Consider the following 26,506-nt stretch of genomic DNA (forward strand, 5'->3'; position numbering starts at 1 on the left):
TGCCCTTTCACATGGAAATGTATAGCAGACAAATACTCTGAACGCGTGTTTTTAAATGTGGAGGGAAAAACCGGAGAACCCGGAGAAAAATTCCACGAGAACACCAAAGAGAGAGAGAGAGAGACACCGCAAACTGCAAATATACAGCAGGTGTCAGGATCGGGACGGGATCGAACCCACGACCTCCTTCATACGAGGCGAGGTAGTTAACATCGCCTAGCTACTGTGGCACCCTTATTGTCACCCTCCCCCCTTTTTCTTTCTGCATCCACTTAAAGTGTCGATACGGCTTTAAGTCGCTTCAATGTTGTAGTCGATGTTATTTTTCGATTTTGTTGAAGTTGATATTTAATATCCTCGATCAATTACGATTGTCATGTTTCCGTGTAATAACCACTTCGTGTGATAGCTGCCCCACACTGATAATACGGAGAGAAATCCAAGCCACCATGGAGAGAGAGACACGCAAACTCCAAGTACACGTATAGGCGTCAGGGTCGGGACCAAACCCACGCCCTCCTGTATACCAGGCGAGGTAGTTAACATCTTCCAGCCACCGCAACGAGATGTAAATAATCGCAGCGAGATATAAAAATAATCACAGAGCAACGACAACGAACAAGGAAACGAACTGATTTCACCTGCAGATAAATTATTAACACCTCGAGACGTGCCCTGGAATGTTGCACGCGGCAGCCCGTACTCACTTGTGTAGACGTGGCGTCACATTCACACACACAGTGTCAGGGTTAAAGAGTCGCAATTGATATATATTTTACAAAACCCCCACGGTAACCATGAAAAAGGTGATGGTTTGTCTTACAGACTGGTTGCACCGGCTTGGGTGAGGCTGGGGTTTTCACGGTAAACCGCACCGTGAAAATTCTTATTTAAGCTTTTCAATTGTCGGCTTTCGCGACCAATATTATTCATAAAACGTGTTTTTGGGTTAGATCGCGTAAATATAAACGTATCGTTTATCTGCCACCACGCGACACATCCAATGAGTAAAGTTTGTCACGTAAACAAAAATACATTTCGGCTCGGGTGAGCTGTAAGTTCGTATTTAATGTAAAAAAACAGATTCCCCTATAACCAGGGGGTTCAGAAACCAAAATAACAAAGAAAACAAATTTTTCTTGTTTTTTACAGTTCGGAAAGTTAAATAAAAAAAGACCATCTAATTATTTCAAGAGCCGCAATGCAACTCGGTGTGAGTCCGAGAGACGGTGGTGGTGGTGATAAAAACGTCTCACGAAGCAGCCGTCTCTCAAAGAGCCACACGCCGCTTCGGAGCCGCAGGTGGCAGACCCCGTGCCCTGAACCAACTGGCGTGGCCGGCAGAAATAATAATTTAATAAATATAATTTAATTGGACATTCATAAAAATGACAAAGATTTAGCGATTTTTTTTACATTTTTATCTATGAACATTTTAATTATTAAATAAGTTTCCTACTGTCACTTAAATAATAGAACAATAATATTGTAATACTTTGATGATAATAATGCAAAATGATAATAAATTTATGATGATTTAATAATTTTTCGGTAATGGTAATTTAATAATATAATTTATATTTACATTTACTAAACGCCCTTTAACAATTGCTCTCGGGGTGCTATGCATGGTAAAGCAGAAAATAGTAAACATCACCCAAGGAAAGAAGTGAGAAGGACATTTGAACATCACTAAAGGGAGAAAGACATTTTAAACAGACGGCTTTAGTGGAGATGTGAAGATGAGCAGCGTCTCGGAAGTCCACTTGACCTCGAAGGGCAACGAGTTCCAGAGTTTAGGTGCCGCGATTGCCAAAGCACCGTCACCCCCCACGTGTGTAGCCTGGAGACCGTGGGACAGTGAGCAATGCACAAGCTGAGGATCTTGACGATCTTGATGGAATATTCGTGGCTGAAGGAGGTCATGAATGTAGTGAGGAGCAAGTCCATTTAAGGCGAAGGCGAGTCGGTTGGCGCTGCCTTTTTCACGTTTGTGTCATTGCCGCTTCCTTCTGCGAGGATCTGTGTTTACGCTTTGCAGTTCTTTCTTGGTCTCATTCTCTCCTTCTGAAAATCTGAGAAACGGGTTTATTCCTGGGGGAGATGTTATCCCTGGTGCAAGGCCGATGGTGAGCAGTGTATGTCGATGGTGAGTGGTGTGTGGATGGTGAGTGGTGTATGGTTGGTGAGTAGTGTGTGAATATCAGGTGGTGAGTAATGTGTGGATGGTGAGTGGTGAGTAGTGTGTGGATATAGAGTGATGAGTAGTGTGTGGATGGTGAGTAGTGTGTGGATGATGAGTGGTGAATATATTTTTTATCAAGGCTCACAGACTTGAAACAATTATTTAACACGTAATCTTTCGCGACCATGAAGAAACAATTATTTTTAATTACTTTACACGGGGTTACAAACCTCACGAGGCACCCCATGGAATGTGCTCAGATGTTTGAGGAATGTAAAACAAGCCCCGCATCACACAAACCTGTCTAGATGTACCTGTAGATTCGCGCCGTTGGCTTTAACCAGTGCCAACAATGGACTTTGTAAGAACATGATCACAATCGTGAAAATAACACATCCTGAGATGCGGGCTTTCGATTCCAAGCAGTCGCCTGTGATTAAGCGTGGTTCTCCGGTGAAAGGAGTTGATGGTTTAAGGGTATAGAGTCGCAATTTATTTATCTTTACAAAAACCCCACGGTAACCAGGAAAAAGGTGATGGTTTGTCCTACAGGCCGTACACCAGATTGGGTGAGGCTGTGTTTTTCCACTGTCAACCACACTGTGTAAATTCTTATTCAAGATTTCAAATTCTAAGTAGGATTTAGCGACCAATATTATCCATAAAACGTGTTTTTGGGTTAATCGCGTAAATATAAAAGTGTCGCTAAACCCGCCACCACCAATGAGTAAAGTTTGTCACGTAAACAAAACATTCCGGCTAGGGGGAGGCTGTGCGTTTTGTCCTGCAAACCACACCACTGTAAGTTCCTATTCAAGGTTAACAAAAAAAGATTCCCCTCGACCAGGGGGGTCGCCAACCAAAACAACAAGGAGAGACATTTTTACTTATTTGTTTTACAAACCCGTAAGTAAAATAAAAACCAACCAACTCATTATTTCAAGAGCCGCAATGCAACGTGGTGTGAGTACTAGAGATGGTGCTGGGCCTTGATAAATAATAACGTGGCGTGAGTATGAGAGACGGTGGTGGTGATAAATAATAACGTGGCGTGAGTACGAGAGACGGTGGTGGTGATAAATAATAACGTGGCGTGAGTACGAGAGACGGTGGTGGTGGTGATAAATAATAACGTGGCGTGAGCACGAGAGACGGTGGTGGTGGTGATAAATAAAAACGTGGTGTGAGTATGAGAGACGGTGCTGGTGGTGGTGGTGATAAATAAAAACGTCTCACGAATCAGCCGCACGCCGCTCCGGAGCCGCAGGTCGCCGACCCCGTGACCTGCACCAACTGGCGTGACCGTCAAGTAATAATAATTTAATTAGTATTATTTTATTATAATGGTATTAACACGTAGGCTTTCGCGACCAATATTATTCATAATAAAGGTTTTTGGGTTAGATCGCGTTTATTTATAAATGTGTCATAACCCTCCACCACCCGACACGGCCAATCAGCAAAAAAAGTGTCACGTTGACAAAAGACAAATAATTCACTACTTTAGCCCACCGGTGTGTTGAAGAATGAATCCACATTTACAGTTTGAGTACGACGTTTCGCTGGTAAATACATCCAGCATCATCGGGCAATTCGCCAGAATGGTGAATTCGCCAGAATGGTGAATTGCCCGATGATGCTGGATGTATTTACCAGCGAAACGTCGTACTCAAACTGTAAATGTGGATTCACTCTTCAACACACCGGTGGGCTAAAGTAGTGAATTATTTGTCTTTTGTCAACGTGACACTTTTTTTTGCTGATTGGCCGTGTTGGGTGGTGGAGGGTTACGACACATTTATAAATAAACGCGATCTAACCCAAAAACCTTTATTATGAAGAATGGTATTATATGAATTTAATTATTATGTAATTGGAAATGTATAATTTTACGAATACAACTTTCCAGTATTCCGTCGATTAAAATTGTAATTTGTTAATGGCTGTACAATAACAGTCGCAGTGATTTTATAATTCTGTGTCTTGCTTTGTGTTGTTATGTTTTAAAGTAAAAGTTATTGCGAAACTGTTCATACCCCCCCCCCCCCCCGCTGAGTGAGTGGTACATTCCGAACAGTCCAACAGCTACGGTGAGCAATGTGGATCAAAGCAAATACCGTAAACGCGATTTGTTATCACCACAGATGATAATTTGACATCTGTGGACTGACGCACATCAGAATCGAAATATTTATACTGCAGCAGGAATCCGATGACCTGTAAAGCTCTTTTGTAACAGATGTCCAGTAGGAGCACGGGGTAAGAACGTTACAACAGCAAACAGTACACAAACATGATAGTAGCGCAAGTACAAGGAAAGTTAACACATCACCATACACACATCTACAGTATTGTGGGGGCGAACGTCCCCCGCCATCACCGAATTGTCGGGGCTGTTGCCTCCCGACTCCCCCGCTACATTCGTTCCACTACCCCCCGGCTGTTCTGTGGGGTCCGGGCTACCGGCCTCCACTGCCTCGCCCTCCTGTGCTGCTAACCGCGTCAGCATGTTTCAAGCGATGGGTGATGGCGCGGCGCTTTACGCTTGCGTGCCACGGTGAGCGCGCTCGCAAAGTAGAACCCCGTCCTGCACGCCAATAAACAGGTGCGGCGTGCTGAAGCGCGATTTTCTCCCGCCCACGCTCCGTGCGCTCCGGTAATGACAAACACGCCGCTACTGCTTCGCTCCGATTTAAAGGGCCGTGTAAACAGCCGCGCGAATACGGGCACGCCAGGCGTTTTGCTTGCGACCTCGCAATAGACAATCGCGTAGGCGCGCGATCGCAACGCAGTCACACAGGTACGCGAGCGCTACGCGCTATTGTAAACAATCGTGCGGGTACATAAACACCAAACACTTCGTTTTGTGGTGTACAACCGCGCATACATATAGACACCCAGCACACTCTACCCTCCGCTTCACGCTCCCAAAAGACCACACAACACAGTTTTATCCCCCCACTAGCGATTTTATTTACTGTGAGCAAGCCGTTGAAACTACGCGTAAGTGTGTGCGTCAGTGGCTGCCAGCCTACTCTCCCGGGGATTCTAGGTTGAACCTACTCTACCTATCGCCCCACTCTCTACTCTCGATTAACTCACTCCGGACTCACTTCTCTCACACACGCTTACTTCCCCTCTGCTGCGCTGAACGCTGTAGAAGGAGGAGATTGTAGGTCGGCTCCGTCGAGAGTGGAACCTGGCTGCGTTGGAGTTCGGCACACGGACGTCCCGAACGGCTGACCCTGCTGCTCCGTGGACCGCGAAGATTTTGAAGAAGACTCTCTTGCTACCCCCAATCTCTGCGTTTTTATCCACCCTAGCGGCATTCCGTTGTTCAGGAGCGTGCTCACCCGTGCTCTTTCGTATGCAGATCTGTGACCTTTCCTGGAACAATAGGTATTCAGATGCTTCCGCCCCCGTGCCTGCCCTGTCCATTCAGGTGTCGGAATGTTCATGCCTCATTGTTCGTAGGAGTCCCTAATTGCATCTATAATAAAGGCGTGCCGCGGTTCACACACCCCAGGCGGCTCTGTCCATTCAGATGTCGGAATGTCCCTGTCGCATTGTTATTGGGGGGCCCGAATGCTACCTATGACAAAGGCGTACCGCTGTTCTCACGCTCCGTGCTATGTGTGCGTAATTGCATCCGTGGCGGCCATACGGCCTCCGCCGTGACCATGTAACTTTAATATCTGGTCATGGCGCTGCGGTTCGCATCAGCTGCGGGGGGAGATCGCCCAATTTCCCGGCCGCAGGAAACCAAAAAAATACATCTTTACACAAGTCAGTGTCAGCTATGAGAAAGTCACATTCACATCCTGATTGACAATCTTGACAATAGATTTTCAGATTTTATTTTTTTATTCACCGAGAACGCATTGACCCTTGACCCACAATACAATGTAATTACAATTCACAGGTAACCCAGAACACAATCGAGTCTATGCATATTTACGCGATCTAACCCAATAAACCTTTATCATTGATAAGATTGGTCGCGAAAGCCTACGTGTTAAAGTCGATTTGTTTAACCAGGTGGGAACTCAAGAGACCAGGATGAGTCTCAGTTGCAAGAGTGATGATAATGATGCTGCTTCTGCTGCTGCTGATGATTCTGTTACTGCTAATAATGATTCTATCATTATTGATGCTGCTGGTTCTACTTCCGATGCTGATAATGATGGAGCTACTGCTGTTGATGCTGTTGCTCCTGTTACTAATTCTTCTGCTGATGATACTTCTGCTGATGCTGATGATCGAGTCGAGTTGAATTTAAATTTATCGAGGTGAGAACTCAGGAGATCAGGATGAGTCTCATTGACAAGAGTGACCTGGGTCACAAAAATTATAAAAGCAAAACAAGTCAAACCCATTCCAGCAATGAAGCAAGTAGAAATCTCACTCCCAGCCCAGAGAACAATGTGATTAGCGTTCACACAAGTACACAACTGGTACGATATAATCAATGCATCTCAAATCATTTACGCGTTGCTAAACAGCCTGAGACTCGAGTTAGGTTCACACTGGATTGGTGTCTCACGTTACGGAGGGGCGCCGCGGTGGCTAGGAGATGTTAACTCCCTCGCCTGGTATGCAGGAGGTCGTGGGTTGGATTACGACCGTGACAGCTGCTGTATATTTGGAGTTTGCCGTGTCTCTCTCCCAGCAATAACAAAGTGTCTGCGTGTTATTAATGCGTGTTGAGACAATATTAGTCGTGTTGTAGTGTAAGGTAGATCTTCACTCTAGATATATATCAGGCTTAATTAAATAACAGACTTCAAAGACAAAAGACAGTTCCAATTTTTGTCTGCAGAGAGAGGTGTTATCCCATGAATCCTAGGGTGTGGCTGAAGGTCCAAAGTCTCAGTCTGAGAGCAGATAAACACATTCCTGCGGAGGGAGCTGTTAGGAACGTTGGGTTGCTCGGTCAATGGCCAGGGTCAACGGCGGCACGTGGTGTATTCCGCAAATGTGCCCGACTGTGAGGGCGGGCACAAGCCGGCGTGAGTAGGTTAAACGTTGAGTTTTATAAGGGCACCATGGGGTGACCAGCCCCACTCCATCCAGCCCCACCCCTCACACCCCCCACCCAGCCCCACCCTCCCCACTCAGCCCCACCCTCCCCACCCAGCCCCTCTCCACCCTCCCCACCCAGCCCCTCCCCACCCTCCCCTCTCCACCCAGCCCTACCCCTCCCATTTTTGGATGCACGACGGACGGACACAATAATCCCCTGTGGGCTGGTGTAACCAGGAGGTTCCTACCAGTATTAAAACGTTAAACAAAACAAACCTTTATCACGAAAAATATTGGTGGCAAAAGCCCTCCTACTATTACTACGTGTTAAAATGGCTTCTCTATCTCTATGCCCTGTACAATAAAACTACTTTGGTGGGTGGAAGAGTCCCTCGACCCCAGGTGATAACAAAAATGCTTCATCCCAGCGACACTCAGAACACACCACAAGTACTTCCCCCCTAGTGATGCCATCCGATTCAACCCTTGGTTTAACGCCCAACAAGTGAGTGATCGCGAGGGGACGGCGCGCGTCACTCCGCAGTGTCACGTGACGTGTGTTCCTAGCACGCCCGTGGTGGAACTCAGCACTCTGGGCGTTGAGCGCCACGCGGCATGCGGTGCGGTGCGAGGGACGATGGCGTCAGATAGAACCTTGGCTCCCCCCTGCCCTCCCCGACCAGTGCGATAACCACTGCACCACCGCTCCACCCCATACACTAAAGACAAAAATCCCCCGTGTAGCCTTAATAGACTATTGGGGCAAGTGCTGCTCGTGAGTAGCACCGATGAAGGCTAGCCTGGCAGAGACCCGCCTTTGTATCCCCTGGGGCGATAATTACTCATCGCACCAGGTACTCATTTGAGGCTGATTCGACCTAGGGGAGACCCAAGACCGATTCAGATAATAGTTATCAATGGTGTTGGTAAACCGGTCATGGGCCTCCCGTAGGTCGTCTCAGCCTCAAATAAGTACCTGGTGCAATGTGTAAACATCGCTACTTGGGAGACAAAGGCGGCCAGGCGTGGTGGTGGTCACCCACACCCTCGTGTAAAGTGCCGGCCTTTAAACATGCTCGCTAACAGCACTTGCCCGTACAGTCTGTTAAGGCTATACGGGGGATATTTGTCTTTGTATCTGTGTGTGCATCTGTGTGTATCTATCTGTGAGTGTATTTGTGAGTTTATGTATGTGTGTATGTACATGTGTCTATCTGGCTGTGTGTCTGTGTGTTTCCAGAAACAACGAAAAGCCACTACGGGTGGCCACGTGGAATGTTCGAACGCTCACTGCGGAGGAGAGGCTGCCACTCCTTTGTCGGGAGCTGGACCGGTACCGCCTGGATCTGTGTGGCATTCAGGAGGTCCGGTGGACCGGCTCTGGCTCCTGCCACCATGAGGGGTGGACAGTCCTCTACTCGGGGCAGCAGACTGCCAAACAACAGGGTGTGGCTCTTCTTTTGAACAAAAGAATGAAGGGGGCGTGGGAGCGTGGCGGTGAGGTGTGGGAAGCTGTAAGTCCCAGGCTACTTTGGGCTCGCCTTCCCATCAACCGGAGGCGAGGAATGGTGGTCGTGGTTACTTATGCCCCCACCGAAGATGAACATCCGTGGAGGGATGCAGGCAAAGCCGATGAGTCAGATGCCTTCTATGACCTCCTGTCACAGGTGCTGGCTAAAGTGGCCCCTCGGGATAGAGTCATCATGTTGGGTGACTTCAATGCCCGAGTTGGTCATGATACTGGCACCTGGTCGGGAGTGATTGGAGGGCATGGGCCAGATCAGCTCAATAACAACGGTAGGAGGCTGCTAGATTTTTGTGCAGCCCATGGGCTTGTAATTACCAACACGCTGTTTCGGCATCGGCGCATCCACACAACATCATGGATGCATGCCGGGTCCAAGCAAGAACATCTGCTGGACTACATAGTGACGGACCAGCAGATGCGAGCCCATGTCCTTGACACCAGGACCTACCGTGGAGCTGATCTGCCCTCTGACCATCGACTAGTCATCTGTAAGATGCGCCTGCCATTCTTCCACTCCGGTGGTGCGTGTACACCCAGGACCCCATTCCAACCTAAAGTGGCCTGGTCTCAGTTATCTGATGAAAGTTGCAAGCGAGAATTTCATCATCGCTTGCGGCTGGGATTGGCATCGTCCCCGACTCCTCCTGATGTCAAGGGTAAATGGGCGAGGTTTAGGACTGTGACTCATGCAGCTGCAATGGCTGCTTTGGGTACGCGGTCCAGACCTCCCCAGAGACCCTGGCTGACAGAGGAGGTGTTCAGGATGGTTGAGAAAAAGCGACAGGCCCACTGTCATCGGCTACAGAATCCCACGTCAGAGAATGAGGCTTACCGCAGCCTTCGCTCGGAGGTTCGGAGAGCCGTGAGGCGCTGCAAGGATGGGTGGTGGTCGCGGGTTGCTGAGGAGATGGAGTCTGCTTCAGTGGCCCGTGATCACAAATCTCTATTTAACTCCATCAAAAAAGTAATCTGCAGCGCCACACCTATTACCATCATTAGGGGAAAAAACGGTGACCCAATCTCTGACCCCCAGGAACAGGTTTGCAGATTTGCTGAGCATTTCTGTGAGGTCCTGGGGGAGGGAAAATCCCTCAGCCAGGAAAACATCGTGGCACAAAGTGAGGATGATCCTGCTGAGGCCGCGGTGCCTCAAATATTGGAAGAAGTCACCCCCTGTGAGTGGCTGGCTGAGGTGCCATCTGTTGAGGAAGTACTGAAGGCGATCCGGAGTCTGAGACCAGGAAAGGCAGCGGGCAGAGATGATCTCCCAAGCGAAATGCTGAGGGAGGGCGGCGTTTGTGCACAGACTACCCTATATGACATCATAACAATAGTCTGGACCACTGGACGGGTTCCGCAGGATTGGAAGGATGCCCTGGTGGACCCCTTTTTAAGAAGGGGGACCGCACAGACTGTAACAACTACAGGGGCATCTCACTCCTCAGTGTGCCGGGAAAGGTCCTGGCAAGGATTATTCAACATCGCCTTGCCAGATACGCTGAGGAGAGGCTTGAGGAGCCCCAATGCGGTTTCAGGAAAGGGCGGTCCTGCACAGATGCCATATTTTCTGTCCGTCTGCTACAGCAGAGGTGTAGGGAATTCCAACAAGACCTACATTTCTGCTTTATTGACCTTGTCAAGGCCTATGATACCATCAGTAGGCCTGGGCTCTGGGTTGTTCTTCGTGCTTTTGGAGTACCTGACCCTCTGCTCACGATCATTAAGGACCTTCATGATGGTGAGCGGGCCCGGGTAAAACTACGTGGCCGGGAGTCAGAGCCATTCCCTGTTAACCTTGGGGTGGGACAGGGATGTCCTCTGGCTAACACATTATTTAACATCTATTTTGACCACGTTGTTCGTGAAGCCTTCAATAGCTGTACCGGGGGAATCTCCATATGGTACAGATATAATGGGAGGCTGATCGACGCCCGGGTGCGGTCAAGGGATGGCTCCCTATTGTTCAACCACGTTATGTATGCTGATGATTTGGTAATAGCTGCACATTCGGAGGAGGAGTTGGAGACGCTGCTGCTGAGACTGGAGCGTGCCACTAAGAGGTGGGGCCTTACCATCAGCCCCACCAAAACTAAGCACCTGCCTGGGTATTTTGTACCATCGGACACTCCACCCCCACAACTCCCAATCGGTGATGGGGCAGTTGTGGAGAGAGTGGAGAGTTTCCCATACCTGGGCAGTCTGCTTATGACCGGCTCCAGTTTAACAGCAGAGGTCTCACTCCGAATCAGTCGAGCGGCAATATCTTTTCATCGGTTGCATAACGCTGTGTGGAAGCTACCTGGTTTGTCGCTCTGCACTAAGCTTCAGGTCTTCTTGGCCACGGTCATTCCCTCCCTTCTCTACGCTTGCGAAACGTGGACCCCCCTAATGAAACATCTTCCCCGGTTAGAAACATTTAGGCTGGCCTGCCTACGATCCATCCTGGGTTTAACCAGACTGGATTGTGTGAGGAGCTCACACATCCTTGAAAGATCTGGGCAAGGTCTTATCGGTGAGCTCCTCCACCGCATGCCGAAACAGTTTTTGTTCGGCCGGATTGAGGGTGCTAAGCGGGCGCGGCACGGGCTAGAGAAGAGATGGAGTGATGTGGTACAGGAGGACGTGGAGCTGAGTGGACTTGCCGATGACTGGTACCAGCGGTGTCAAGATCGGCCTCTGTGGAGGAGGCTCGTGAAGGATGCTACTGGGCAGTTGGAGGTAGTCGCCCTCCAACAACAACGGAGGGCGGAGGAGCGACGCTCAGAACGAGCGGAGCGCCGGGTGGCTAAAGCACAGCAGGTTGGCACAGTAGGGGGCACAGGTGGTGCATCAGCCAGTCATCTCAGTCAGTCGACCCGTGGCACCTGGGTCTGCCCCGTGACCTCCTGCCAGCGGGCGTTCGACACTTCACGTGGCCTCAGGATGCACATAGCCTGGCACAAGCGTCGTGGTGACGTCACCGCCACTTAGTGGCGAATGGCGGTTGTTGATGGCGATTGTTGTTGTGTGAGTGTGTTTGTCTATCTGTGTGTGTCTGTGTAGTCTTAACAGACTGGTGGGGAAAAGGCTGTTCGTAGCAAGTAGCAGAGCCTGTGAAGGCTGGCATTCTCGCACACGAGGGGGTGGGTGGCCAGCACCAAAACAAAAATACACACAAAGACACACACACAAAGACATAATAACATAGACACACACAGACAAAGGCATACACACCAACCCACTTTCCCAAATAAAATTATCCCCGTGTAGCCTTAAGACTGTAGGGGCAAGTTCTGTTTGCTAGTAGCACCTATGAAGGCCGGCACTGTGGCACACGAGGGGGTGGGTGGCCAGCACCACGCCCGACCGCCTTTGTCTCCCCAGTGGCGATGTTTACACACCGTACCAGTAACTCATTTGAGGCTCAGTCGACCTAGGGGAGCGCCTGGACCGATTCCGATAATCGTCACTGGTGTTGGTGAACCGTCATGGGCCTCCCCTAGGTCGACTCAGCCTGAAAAAATGAGTTACTGGTACGGTGTGTAAGCATCACCCCTGAGGAGACAAAGGCGGCCGGGCGGGTTGTTGGCCACCCACCCGCTCGAGTGCTGTGGCGGCCTTCATAGGTGCTCTGTATCAGCCTTTGCCCCAACAGTATGCTAAGGCTACACGGGGGATCTGTGTCTTTGTGTGCGTGAGTCTGTGCGTTGTGCCCGTTTCTCTGCGCTGCTCACACTCCGTGCTCTCAGGACGCACGACTCAGATCCAGAATCCTCACTGAATCACCAACAACACCATACACACACAGTGCGGGGTAGAGAGGCTGACTAAACGAGTGGTGAAAGGAGTGCAGCAGCTCCATGGAGTCGGCGCGGTAAAACGACAGCAGCCCCGCCTGCCAGTGCAGGTGACACCCGACTCTCCGGGGAGGATCCCTCACCGGCACTGAGGTCCAGACACCACCATGAATCACGTACCAGCTGTTGTTATATTTATATAACACCCAGGATGAGTCGTTGTGTCCCAGCCTGCACTCGTCACCAAGCCCTTTCCGTGCGATCGTCCCGTACGCGACTCCAACCTCACAGCGCCCCGTCGCACCCCCCACGTCCACCTCCCAGTAGTGCTGACCCGATGAGAAGCTCTCTGAGCACAGGGCTTGTGACCAGTAATCAAAGCGGTGTGGGTGTATGGGGCGACCCTGGGAGACAGCGGTCCAGGTCACCGTCCTGAGGTCCGAGGAAATCTGGAGTTTGTTGTGGGCCGAGTTTGGGTCCACAGTCGGTGAGCGTCCATCTGCAGTAACGATCATCACAGTAGCCGTGGTAACAACAGCACCACTATAACAATATCACTCGTGCACTAACACGCACGTACACTACAATAGAGCAATTCATGATGAGCATTGTTACACAACGTTGTAGTGTGTGTAGCTAGCGGTGTGATGACATCTAACGGGCACTTTGTCAATCCACTGCCTCCCTACACCGCGCGGGTCGCCGGGGGATATTTGACCATACTTCACCACGCCGGTCACCGCGCGTTGGCGACGGCAGCCAGCGCAGCTGGCGAGAGCACAGAAGTACAGTACAGCGGTGCGTTTGTCTGCCCCGCAATTTAGACCCGCAGCCTGTAGCACCTGCTAGGCAGGGTGGTGACTGCCCCACCACGTGACCCCGCAGCCTGTAGCACCTGCTAGGCAGGGTGGTGGTGACTGTGGCACCATGTGACCCCGCAGCCTGTAGCACCTGCTAGGCAGGGTGGTGACTGTCCCACCACGTGACCCCGCAGCCTGTAGCACCTGCTAGGCAGGGTGGTGACTGCCCCACCACGTGACCCCGCAGCCTGTAGCACCTGCTAGGCAGGGTGGTGGTGGCTGCACGTGCGGGGCTTTGCGAGGTGCCAGGAGGTGGGGCGCTCTGTCCGCTAGGGCTGCACGATTTAAGGAGAATCTCTAATTGCGATTTTTCTGACATTGCGATTTGATTTGCGTTTAAAAAAATTGGACATCAAGCTTCAGTTCGATATTCATTGTGTGATAGATTTAAAACACGTGATGGAGCATTACCACGTGATACCATCACAATATGAACTGCTCTTTCTATTCCAATGCAAGGATGAGAACTTTAAAGATATGAATTGTTTCCAACATGTATTTATAAAAATGTTTTAATTTAAAAAGAACAATCAAACATATAACAATTGTTAATCTTCTTTGGTTCTTTCGGTAAAGTCACGTAGAATGAGAATAAAATTATAAATTGATAAAATAAAATAACACAATAATATTATCACGACGTTTCGGCCACAGCACAAGCGGCCTTCATCAGGTGAAGGGACGAGACTGTCTGGAGGACGGACTGTCTGGAGGACAGTCTCGTCCCTTCACCTGATAAAGGCCGCTTGTATTGTGGCCTAAACGTCGTGAGAATATTATTGTGTTATTTTATTTTATCAATTTATTATTTTATTCTCATTCTACGTGACTTTACCGAAAGAACCAAAGAAGATGAATCCTTGCAGTCACGAAAGCTTTAAATCGAAACAATTGTTAAGTTAACTAAATAAAGTCATAATAATAAAACACAAAATAATTCCAATTAGAAACTGACAAGACTTTTCAAATCGCAAAAAATCGCAGCCTTTGCGATTTGCTAATCGCATTGTTTCAGATTGCGATTTCGATTTGAAATCGATTAATCGTTCAGCCCTACTGTGCGGTAGTGCCTATGGGAGGCAGTGGATCATAGCAGCAGCGTGGATATAAACACCGCCATAGCGTCTCTGTGTGTGTACAACAAACACAAACATCTCCCGTGTGTCACCTTTCACAGACTGTAGGAGCAAGTGCTGTTGGTGAGCACCTGTGAAGGCCGGCACACGAGGTGGGTGTGATAGTGTAGTGATGTACACTCTGTGTGTGTGATAGTGTAGTGATGTACACTGTGTGTGTGATAGTATAGTGATGTACACTCGTGTGTGTGTGATAGTAGTGATGTACACTGTGTGTGTGATAGTGTAGTGATGTACACTCGTGTGTGTGTGATAGTAGTGATGTACACTGTGTGTGTGATAGTGTAGTGATGTACACTCGTGTGTGTGTGTATGATAGTGTAGTGATGTACACTCGTGTGTGTTTGATAGTGTAGTGATGTACACTGTGTGTGCGTGTGTGTGATAGTGTAGTGATGTATACTCGTGTGTGTGTGTGATAGTGTAGTGATGTACACTGGTATGTGTGTGTGTGATAGTGTAGTGATGTACACTGTGTGTGTGTGATAGTGTAGTGATGTACACTTTGTGTGTGTGTGAGAGTGTAGTGATGTACACTCGTGTCTGTGATAGTGTAGTGATGTACACTCATGTGTGTGATAATGTAGTGATGTACACTGTGTGTGTGTGTGAGAGTGTAGTGATGTACACTCTGTGTGTGTGATAGTGTAGTGATGTATACTCGTGTGTGTGATAGTGTAGTGATGTACACTGGTATGTGTGTGTGTGATAGTGTAGTGATGTACACTTTGTGTGTATGTGATAGTGTAGTGATGTACACTTTGTGTGTGTGTGAGAGTGTAGTGATGTACACTCGTGTGTGTGTGATAGTGTAGTGATGTACACTCGCTTGTGTGTGATAGTGTAGTGATGTACACTCTGTGTGTGTGATAGTGTAGTGATGTACACTCGTGTGTGTTTGATAGTGTAGTGATGTACACAGTATGTGCGTGTGTGTGATAGTGTAGTGATGTATACTCGCGTGTGTGTGTGTGATAGTGTAGTGATGTACACTGGTATGTGTGTGTGTGATAGTGTAGTGATGTACACTGTGTGTGTGTGATAGTGTTGTGATGTACACTCGTGTGTGTGTGTGTGATAGTGTAGTGATGTACACTCGTTGGGTTAATAGAGCTCATGTAATACTCCTTTACACTCGTGTGTGTGCTGTATGTTAACGAAGAGGTATTACAATACATGGGCAATAGTAATGGATGTGTTTGTATGCACAGTGATGCACATGTTCAGCCACAGTTGTATCTCAGTGTGGCTCTGTGAGCCTCCAGTATTAATATTGAACCCCAATAATCCTTACTGTGCCTTGGTAGGGATATAGCAGCTTCAAGCATTATGAAGGATAATCATTAGGCTACCTTAGTCTGGTTATGAGCCTACAGCATTAACAATTAATCCTACGCATCACAACGGTGATGTAGTTTGGCTCGAGTCTGATTATGACATCCATCATAGAGAAGACTTAGCCTCGTAGCTTCATCTGCTACAATGGATACTTTGGCCACCAGCATCCTCACTGGATAATACACACGTGTAATATCAATGGAGCTCATGTAATAGTGAAATACACGTGTGTGTGCTTTATATTATTGTCCAATGAATACATTACAGTCATAATGTTTATCTTTGCACGTGCAGTGCAAGGTTATGCCTTAGTCTGGCTCTGTGAGCCTCAGCCATTAACTGGGGAAGCTAAGAATTGTTAAAGTGCCTTAGTTTGACTGTGCGTCAAACTGTTAACATGAAACCTAAGACTCAAAAAAGTGTCTTAGTCTGGATGAATGATCCTTGGGTATTAACAATCAACAATACAATTCCTAAACGTACCTTGATCTTGTTCTAAAATCTATAGTTTTTATAATTGAACTGTACAAATCCTACAGGCAGCCTTTGTGTCTGCAGTGGTGATCTTTACAAGACGTACTAGGTACTCATTAAGGCTGAGTGGACCTAGGCGAGTTCCAAAATTGGTTCTCACCACTGATGTTAGCCATGGCCGTGAATAGCCTGTTGGTGACGATGTTTGTAGCTCAGTGCACAAACCATCCCATCTTCACTGGATATCCGTACTCACTCACTCTCATCCATACACCCATACACCTATTAGCACGGTTGGTGTGAAAGAAGTTAAATATAGATCGATACAGTTTTATAAAGACAAAGATGCCCCCATATATCCTCAACAGACTTTTGGGGCAAGTGCTGTTAGCAAGCACCAATGAAGGCCTGCGCGGCACACCATGGGGTGAGTGGCCAGTACCTCGCCAGGCCGCCTTTGTCTATCCAGTGGTGATGTTTAGACACCGCACCATGTACTCATTTGAGGCTGAGTCGACCTAGGGGAGGCCCAGGACCGGTTCAGATAATCCATCACTGGTGTTGGCCTTGAGCAGGAATCACACTCGGGACGCCAGGTTCAGAGCGCAGTGCGCTAAACACTATACTACCGCTCCACAACATACACACAAGACACAATTACACGCACAATAACACACACGCACAGGTGGTAAGAGTCCGTGAAACTCACACATGAATGCCAGCAGGTTGACTACAGCTCCCTGCAGGGCGCTGATCGTGGCAATGTCTTCTTCACTGGGAGATGAGTGTGGAGCTTCCTTATGACCGTCTCTCCTATGAAACCAGAACCAGCAGTGACTCACATAGCCCGTGTCTTACACAGCACCAACACACACAGCACCATCACACATAGCCGTGTTTTACACTGCATCATTACACGCAGCATCACCACTCACAGCATCATCACACACAGCCAGTGTCTTACAAAGCATCATCACACACACATCATCCTCACAGCATCACACATTGTGGTACACAGCATCATCACACATAGCACCATCACGCGCGGCACCATCACAGCCAGTGCCTTACACAGCATCATTACACTCATCATCATCACGCAGCCCATGTCTCACACAAGGCGTCACCTCGTGTGTTAATCTGTGAGTTCATGTGTCTCTACCGGTTTGTCTCCTTCAGATGAACCTGCAGCAGTCAGACACAGGGCAGGGGACGCGAGTCAGTTCACCTCCAGCCACATTAACCACACGGTGATTGGTAGACGCGATGAGGCTGCACTCAACCATTCGCTTATCCCAGTGTTATTGGTTGTAATCAAGACAAAGCCGTGAACTCGTTTGGACTCGATGGTTCTCATCAGCAATGTGTGGCCTCTAAAACCCTTGCCACGGGAAATGAGGTGTACGTGGCACTTGACATCGAGTGGCAGTGATTGTAAACCAACATTTAAAATCATTATCCACTGCGAAGGTGACTTACACCCAGAGCATTGCATTTCCTTTGTCAGTAGTTTAGCATTTTTGGGTCGATTTTCGGGCCCAAAAACGTCAGAGAAGACCACCTTTGATACGATTTTTGGGCCCAGAAGTCGGTAATGTACATACATAACATACGTACATTATGTATCTTGATTAACTGTGAATAACCCAACTAATAATAGAGATCCATTATAATGTATATGCATACATTAACCCACCTCTCCCACTCTGGGCTTCGCACCTGATTGGCTCAAAGTGATGACATCACATTTATTCCTCTAAGACCAAAACAGAAGAATTTATCCACAATTCTGAGGGTCACCTGATGAGGATGTTTGTAATTACTGGCAAAACGTTGTACTCCAATTGTAAATGTTATTTGTTTACACTCCAACACACCGGTGTGCTGAACTAGTAACTTATTGGCATTTTATATTTACGTGACAAATCTATTTGGTTGTATCGGGTGGTGGCGGGTTTAACGACACCTTTATATTTAAGACTGATCAAATAACAAATGCCTCTGGCTGTCGTAATGTTAAAAGCTCTTATCTTTTCAGCATTACTCTTGGTTCATCGATATTTGATACATGAATTAACTAAATCTAGCAGTAAGTAACTTAAATCTGTATATTACAGGACCATGTGGTTAGATGTTGTAGTGCCAACGTCTGTATAAATTACCAACCGCTTATTAACTCGAGGGATTTGTGTGTTAATAGTTTCGTAGATATAAATATTATAATAAAAATAAAGTGAATGAACGTAAAAATAATGATAATAAAATAAAAAATAATAAAAAAAACAAAACACTATTTTTATGATTATTTTTCTATCTACATGACTTTACCGACAGAACCAAAGAACATGAATTCCTGCAGTCACGAAAGTTTAAAGTCAAAATGTTAATCGTTTATTTATTATTTGGAAATTCAGTGAAAAGTTATATTTTTACTAGAACATACAAATTCACGCTGGTGGACTTCTTTCAATACAATCTAATCTATTGTCAATTCGTCACTGCGGAGGCAACAGTGGTCAATGGTGGCCAGGTGGGGTGATGCCTACTCACTCTACCTGCAGGAACGTGAGCGGGTCCCTCTCCTCCTGCAGAGCGTGCAGGCGCGTCGCTGCTGCCCGGAGCTCGCTGATTTTATGCTCGTAATGAGCGATGTTCTCCTCAATCCGGGACAGCAGTTCGCGCCCCTTCACGTTCACGCGATCGAGAGCTGCCCTCTCGTCCTCATCCAGCGTCGCCCTCATGCGGGTGAACTCGCCTGAGATGCGAGCCTTGGTCTGGACCATACAATCCTGCAAGGGGCATGCGATGGATGCTATCATTTCAATGCTGCTATAAATACCAAAGTCACATTGTTTTCTGGCTACTCCAAACTTAGTTTGCCTTGCCTCCACATTATGTCTCTGCAAACATCTCGGTGAACAGGTCGATAACTGTTTAAGAATCTAGGACGTTCACATATATAATATGGTTAGTAACATAAAAAGCTAAATTGTATTCCTCTGCGGAAAAAAATACATCATAAAGTGAAATATTAAATTGTAAATTGAAACATAATTTTCCTTACGGTCCCGTTATATGACCTAAGATGCATTCCTAAAACAAATGTACTGATCCAAAACATACTAAAAAATATCTTTCAATACAACTGAGATATTTTATGCACAAATATGGAGAATAATGACTAATAACTTACTAAAATTATCTGTTTTTTAAAACTACCTCACGTTATTGGAATGTCCATTCATCTAAGCATAGGCTGGGCTCTCCCCCCTCCCTCTACCGTTTCAAATCACTCCTAGCTCAGATATTTGATGAAGACCAATTTTCTGCTTTTCTGGTTGTATTACTAATATCCTCCACAACATGTAGATGTGTTAATTATTATCACCAGCTGACTTGATGCCCTCTTTTACAGCAGCATTTACATGACATTGGATACTTTGGATACTCGTAACATATTCGTGGTGGTGGGGTTTGTGTGTTCCAATGACCCTCAGTGCTATGTCGCCTGGAGTCTTGTACTCCTGGTAGGATCTTCCTTGGTTAACAGGTCTGGACAAAGGTTCCAGACAAATAATGGTCCAAAAAAACATCCCTTTTTGAATGGTTAAAAAATACTAAAATCAGACAACCTCACCCAGACTAGGCATACTAGGACAACCCCATGGAGCCATGCCTGGGGGTGGTGTTCACCGAGAAGCGCCTGGTAGCCAGGTAACGACATAACCTGGTTGAGCCCTGCCCGAAATGGCTACGTGGCGCCACCATCTGGGCCCACCATCTGCAGGACGAAGGGTGAGGGGCGAGTGCGATGCCAGTATTGCAGGTAGTGGGATGGCCTCAGACGGACTCAACCTTGGAAATGGGTACTAGCTATTAGGACGTGGAATGTCACTTCACTGGGGGGGTGGGGGGGGGGGAAGGAGTCGGCACTGGTGGAGGAGGTGGAAAAGTACCGACTAAATATATAGTCAGTCTCACCTCCACACGCAGCATTGGCAATGGACGCTAACTTCTCGATTGGGGATGGTCTCTCCTATTCTGGAGGAACCCCTGTTGAGTGGCCCCGGGCGAGTGTGGGGATATTCAAAATCCCGGCTGGGTGCTGTTCAGCTGAAGTTTGTCCCAGTGGATGAGAGGGTCGCCTCAATGAGACGTCGGGTCTCAGAAAGGACAACTCTGACTGTTGTCTGTGCATATGTTCCAACAGCAGTTGAGAGCATTCAGCCTTCTTGGAGATGATGGGTGCAGTGCTCAATCACGCCGCCTACCGGCTCCATAGTCTTACTGGGCGATGTCAATGCTCACGTGGGAAAATATGGAGATACCTGGAGAGGTATGATTAGGGGGAATGTCCCCCCTGATGTGAACCCGAACTGTGAGATTTAACTGGAATTCTGCAATAGTAACGGAATGTCAATAACAAACACCATGTTCGAACATGAGGATGCTGATGTGTACTTGGTACCAGCGCACCTTGGGCCGAAAGACAATATTATACTTTACAGTTGTATTATCAGACCTAAGGACATATGTTGTGGACAATCGGGTGAAGAAATGGGCAGAGCTGTCAACTTATCACCGCCTTGTGGTAAGTTAAATCTGATGCTTGGGGCACCGACCAGATAGACGTGGAAGGCCCAAACGAATAGTGCAGCTTTTCTGGGAACGTCTGGCGGAAGACCCAGTGCAGAAAGATTTCAACTTCCACCTCTGGGAAAAACTTCTCCTGCACTCCAGAGAAGGTCATGGATATTGAGTCCGAGTGGACGATGTTCAGGACCTCTATTGTGGATGCGACTGCAAAAGCTATTGTCAGAAGGCAGTTAGTGCCTGTGAAAGTGGCAAACCTAGGTCCCACTGGTGGACACCAGTGCTGAGGGATTCTGACAAGTTGAATAAGGAGACTTTTTTTCTAGCTATACTTGGAAAAAGGTCTCCTGACTCGATTGAGAGGTACCAGCTTGCCAAGAGCATGGCAGCGGTAGCAATCACTGAAGCGAAAGCCCGAGCATGGGAGGCACTTGGAGAGACCATGGAGAGAGACTACCGAGCAGCCTCAAAGATCTTCTGTCAAACCATCCGACGCATTAGTAAGGGTCTATGGGATGTGGCCCCATCTGTTCTCAGTAACATTGAACACAAGGAAGGAGATAGTCAAGAGGTGGAAGGAACATTTTTAGGAGCTCCTCAACCCAGTGGACATGCCCTAATCTCAGATGGCAGCCCTGGAAACAGCTGGGGGGATTGGATCCATCACGGCTGCTGAAGTCACTCTGGCGGTCAAGGGCCTTCATAGCAGCAATGCTACTAGAGTGTATGAGGTTCACCCAGAGTTGTTTAAAGAGCTGGACAGTGTAGGAGTGCCTTTTCAATGTTGCATGGAAGGTCGGTACAGTACCTCTGGATTGAGAAACTGGAGTCGTGGTGCCGATTTTAAAGGAAGGGGACTAGAGAGTCTGCTCCAACTTCAGAGGGATCACACTCTTCAGCGTCCCAGGTAAAGCCAATGCTAGAATGTTGGAGAGGAGTTTCTTGCTGGTTGGTTGATCCTCAGATTCAGGAGGAACAATGCGGATTCCGTCAGGGTTGTGGAACAATGGAGCAGCTCTTTTCCTTCTCACAGATGTTTGAGGGGTAATGGGGGTATACAGCTCCAGTCTACCTTTGCTTTGTAGACTTGGAGAAAGCATTTGACCGTGTTCTCTGTAATATATTGTGGGAGGTGCTGCGGGAGAATGATGTACCGGTGCCGCTTTTGTGTGGTATCCAGTCACATTATTCCAGAGTGAGAGCTGTGTCCGTATTCTTGGTGTTAAATCAAGGTCATTCACTGTAGGTGTTGGACTCTGCCAAGGGTGCGACTTGTATCTACTCCTTTTTGTGATTTTAATAGACATGATATCAAGGCACAGTCCAAGTATGGAGAGTATTCAGTACGTGGGCATGGAAGTGGCATCACTGTTTTTTGCAGATGACTTCCTTTTTGCCTCGTCAGTCTGTAATCTCCAGTGTGCAGTGGAACAGTTTGATGCTGAGTGTGAAGTGGCTGGGATGAGGATGAGCACTTCCAAATCTGAAGTCATGGTTCACTAACGGGAGACGTTGGATTATTCTCTCCCTGTGAGGGGGAAAGCTGCCCTTTGTGAAGAATTTTAAGTATCTCGGGGTTTCTATCCCAAGTGATGGTAATTGGGAGCAGGAGATTGGACAGTGGATCGGTGCGGCATCCGCAGTGTTGCAGGCACTGTGCCGTTCCATGGTAGTGAAGCGGGAGGTGAGTTCTCGAACAAAGCTCTTGCTTTACAGGTCAATCTACGTTCCCACCTTCACCTATTGTCATGAGCTTTGGGTGTTGACCGAAAGGATGAGATCGCGGGTACAAAGAACCAAAATGAGGTTTCTCCACAGGGTTGCTGGGCTCACTCTCCGTGAGTGGGTGAGGAGCTCGGTAATCTGGGAAAGTCTCAGAGTGGGCCCGCTGCTCCTCCGGATCGAGAGGAGCCAGTTGAAGTGGTTTGGACACCTGGTAAGGATGCCCCTTGGTAGACTCCCCATGGAATTCTCCTGGGAATGTTTCACTGGTTGAAGACTCTGGGGCTGACCCAGGACACGCTGGCGGGACTATGTCACTCGGCTGGCTGGGAACACCTAGCAATTCCCCAGGAAGTGCTAGAATATCACCAGGGAAAGGGAGGTCTGGACCGCGCTACTCAACATTCTGCTGCCGCGACCCTCACCAGGACAAGTGGATTGAGAAACGAATGAACGAAGTCATGCATGCGACAATGCAAACTGGCTCATAGCAATATGGTTGAAGACATATCAAAAGTAGATTCAATTATTTAATTATCTAACCATTAAAATGTACCACATCAAAAGAGCTAATCACTAATACATCATGATTCGTGCATATTTAATTTAGAACGTTTTAAATAATAATTGGCTCTACCTTGTGTCTGCTTTAGAGGTAGGTTCATGTCATGAGAGCAAAAGTGTTCACTGCATTCCGTGTATTCTTTTGAAATTTCAACTCTTGTGTTTATTCTTGCATTCAACAGCCGATTTCGTCACATTTCATCGTCATCTTTACTCGTTTAACGTCGAGTTTATAATTCAATACAATCGTTGCTCCATACTGCTTTATTTTATCTGATCCATTGAAAAGCATTTGAGTTATTTTGCGACGTGCTTTGAAGTCTCACAGGAGAAAACTTTTTTGTGTAAAACGTTGCATTAAAAAAAATACGTTTCAATCACCCATAACTATAATAATGCAATGTTCTGCACAGTTATTACAGACTGACTCAAGCCTAACAGAGTTCACTTGAATCTACGGAGTTATCCTCAAGGGGAGAGTCACAGACTCCACTCAGGGTGGAGGTCACAGGACCACAGAGGCCACGCGCGGTACCTGCACGGCCTTGTGAGTGGCCTTCATCCGTCCCATGGACGCCACCGCATTTTTCCTGTCCTCCTCCACTGCTCGCATCTCCGCACCGACTCTACCCTGCAAGAGACGAAGTCATCAGAGGAGATAGTTCTGAATTGCCCACCAGAAGCGTGGTGAGGAAGTCAGCCTGGACTGACCGAAAAAGTCTAATATGCAAGGGACCTGTGGACAGAGAATCAACCCACGGTGATGTTTGTTGTATGATATGTTTCTATTATTCCCAGGTGAGTTTTTTTTTGTAAATCAGCTCTTTTAGAAGTATCAGAATCAGTATATGTATTCATACTGGAGGAATCCGATGTGCTATAAAGCTCTTTTTCACAAATCTCTAGTAGGGGTGGGTAAGAACGTTACAACAAACTATACAAAAACATGATAGAAGTGCAAAGTACAGGAAAGGTAAACAAATCACCAAATAACATACAAAAAAGCCACCTCCATCCAACCAGGCAAAACCCACCCAGATATTAATTATTATTTTAGAAGCGACCTGGCCACAAATGATAACTGAACAAAGCGGCTCATCATGTGGAAATGTATAGCTGCCGAATCATCTCAATGCATGTTTATTTATGCACCTCAGTGGTTCTCAATGTCGGCATGCGGGCCTCACCTTCCGTGTCTGATGCTCGCCCTCCAGCGTGTCGACATCATGCCCTTTATGTTCTCCAGTAAAGGCGCAGACTGTGCACACGAGGCTGAGGTCTTGCTTGCAGTAGAATATGAGCTCATGTTTGTGCCTCTTGCACCTGCGTTCTCCAGGGTTCACATCTGGTGAAACCAGGACGTGGTCCTTAAACTTCGCTCTCTGCAGGTGAGGCGCGAGGTGATTTCTGCAGAAGGACATCTCACACCTGAGGCAGGTCTTCACTGCAGGCGTCTTGCCTTTTGGGCAGTTGTCACAGAAAACAACACCACCAGCAGCAGCAACCATGGTCTCAGTCACTCGCAGCTGCAATATGAGGTTGGCAAGTGTCACGTTCCTGGTCAGCTGGGGTCGTTGAGGGAAGGTCTTGCGGCACTGTGGACAGCAGTAGAAGTTTGCCTCCTTCCAGGCGTCCTCCAGGCACTGGAGGCAGAACGAGTGGCCGCAGCTGAGCGTGGAGGGGCAGTCAAACGTGTCCAGGCAGATGGAGCAGGTCAACTCACGGTTCACATTTTCAGATAGAGCTGCAGTCGCCATAACCCGAGGATGCACCCAAAATAGTTCCTCACTGTGGCTCAGAGAATATCTTTCAACAAAAATACTTTATGTTTATAATATCGTGAGATGTTGATTACCATTGAGGAGGTGTGTTCTGTTCAGGAGACGCTGTGTGAGTAGCTCACACAGCGGAGACGAGCAAGGAAATGAACTTGACTTCACCTGTGGTTAAGTTATAAATACCTCGAGACACGCCCTGGAATGTTGCACGCGGCGGCCGCGCTCATCTGTGTAGACGTGGCGTTACAGACACGCACTGTGTTAGCTAAAACTGATTTTTGTGTTTAGTTTGTTGTCCTTCCCCTGCACGTCCGATTAGCACGGTTAGCTACGTACGGTGTGGAAGAAGCCCAACAAACATACATAGCTTTGACTGGTCTCAAGTGATACAATTTTTTATACAAACAAAACCCAGCAGCAGAGCCAGGGGCACAGCGATAACGGTTTGTCCCACAAGCTGATTGACCGGCAAGGGTCAGGCTGTGTGCATTGCACAATGGAACCGCACCTTGTGCAAACATTCTGATGTAAAGGTGAACTTGTTTTTTTATGTCTTTATCCATTTTTTTCTTGCAAGGCCTTTTTGTTTAAGCTTCACAGTCTGTAATGGTCTTAAACCTTGATCAACTAATATTTTAACTACTGGCTTCATGCACCCTCTGTTCATCTGTAAAAAAAAATAATTCTATGACACCGTTTTATTCTGAGTGGACGGTGGTTGTATGTATGTTGGACTTCTTTTTCACCGTACGTAGTCAACCGTGATAATTGAAGGTGTGTGGGTGAGTGTGTAGGTGGGTGATTGGTTTCGTGTGTGGGTGAGTGGTTTGTGTGTGGGTATGTTGAACTTATTTCGCAGCATACGTCGCCACTTGTGCGAATCGAAGGTGCGAGTGGGTGGTGGTGGTGGAGGTTGACTGAGTGGAGGGGTTATTTGGTGAGAGGGGAGCCAGATGGGCAGGAGGATGGCTTGAAGGGAGGGCGAGCAGGCGGTGAGGTAGTGAGGGAGGGTGGCTGGGACGGCGTACGGTAGAGTGGTTGAGTCCCTGGGTGGGTGGTCTCACGCATTACAACAGCGAACAGCCTCTGGCTAAACAAACATCATGGTTCATTTAAGCTCATTATCTGTATGACTTTCACCGTCCATTTTCCTATTATACGTAAAAAGATCGAGGATTTAAATCTTCATAACCTAAACAATATATATATTTATCACCTATTGGTAATGTTAAGATTTTACATCCTGGACTCGCTGAGTTTAGACTATTCTATAAAAACTTTTTATTTTACCAGGTAAGGCCCACTGAGGTTTATAGCTTTTTTCAGAAGCGACCTGGCCACAATTGATAGCTCAACGACGTGGCTTATTACGTGGACATCTCTAGCAGCCAAACATTTTAAACGCACTTTTCTAAGTGTGAAGGGAATAATCGGAAGATCCGGAGAAAAATGCACGCGACCACAGGCAGAGAGAATACAAACTCCAAGTACACGTACAGGCGTCAGTTTTGGGATCGACCCCACGACCTC

General features: G+C 47.5%; 1 protein-coding gene across 1 annotated transcript; it reads right to left on the reverse strand.

Moving 5' to 3' along the window:
- Positions 1–10,572: 10,572 nt before the first annotated feature.
- LOC116957961 (E3 ubiquitin-protein ligase TRIM11-like) lies at positions 10,573–25,535 on the reverse strand. The gene is made up of 6 exons (XM_076054943.1): positions 24,386–25,535; positions 23,734–23,829; positions 18,875–19,108; positions 17,482–17,504; positions 17,029–17,132; positions 10,573–13,058 (listed from the first exon to the last, which is right to left on the reverse strand). Exons 1-6 carry the CDS (start codon positions 24,953–24,955, stop codon positions 12,460–12,462), a joined length of 1,626 nt encoding a protein of 541 aa, XP_075911058.1. The 5' UTR covers positions 24,956–25,535; the 3' UTR covers positions 10,573–12,459.
- Positions 25,536–26,506: the final 971 nt, after the last annotated feature.

This window comes from Petromyzon marinus, chromosome 68 (assembly GCF_048934315.1).
Source record: "Petromyzon marinus isolate PM22_M1 ecotype Great Lakes invasive population chromosome 68, UKy_Petmar_22M1.pri1.0, whole genome shotgun sequence".
Classification (NCBI taxonomy): domain Eukaryota; kingdom Metazoa; phylum Chordata; class Hyperoartia; order Petromyzontiformes; family Petromyzontidae; genus Petromyzon; species Petromyzon marinus.

What these genes read in the sequence shown, in the direction of transcription:
- LOC116957961 (XM_076054943.1), bottom strand. Translation starts at nt 24,955, where the DNA reads ATGGCGACTGCAGCTCTATCTGAAAATGTGAACCGTGAGTTGACCTGC. An exon ending in GCGAGCATCAGACACGGAAG is followed by an intron (nt 23,830 to 24,385) that starts GTGAGGCCCGCA and finishes CGTCTCTTGCAG; the next exon opens with GGTAGAGTCGGTGCGGAGAT. An exon ending in ACCCGCTCACGTTCCTGCAG is followed by an intron (nt 17,505 to 18,874) that starts GTAGAGTGAGTA and finishes TGACTGCTGCAG; the next exon opens with GTTCATCTGAAGGAGACAAA.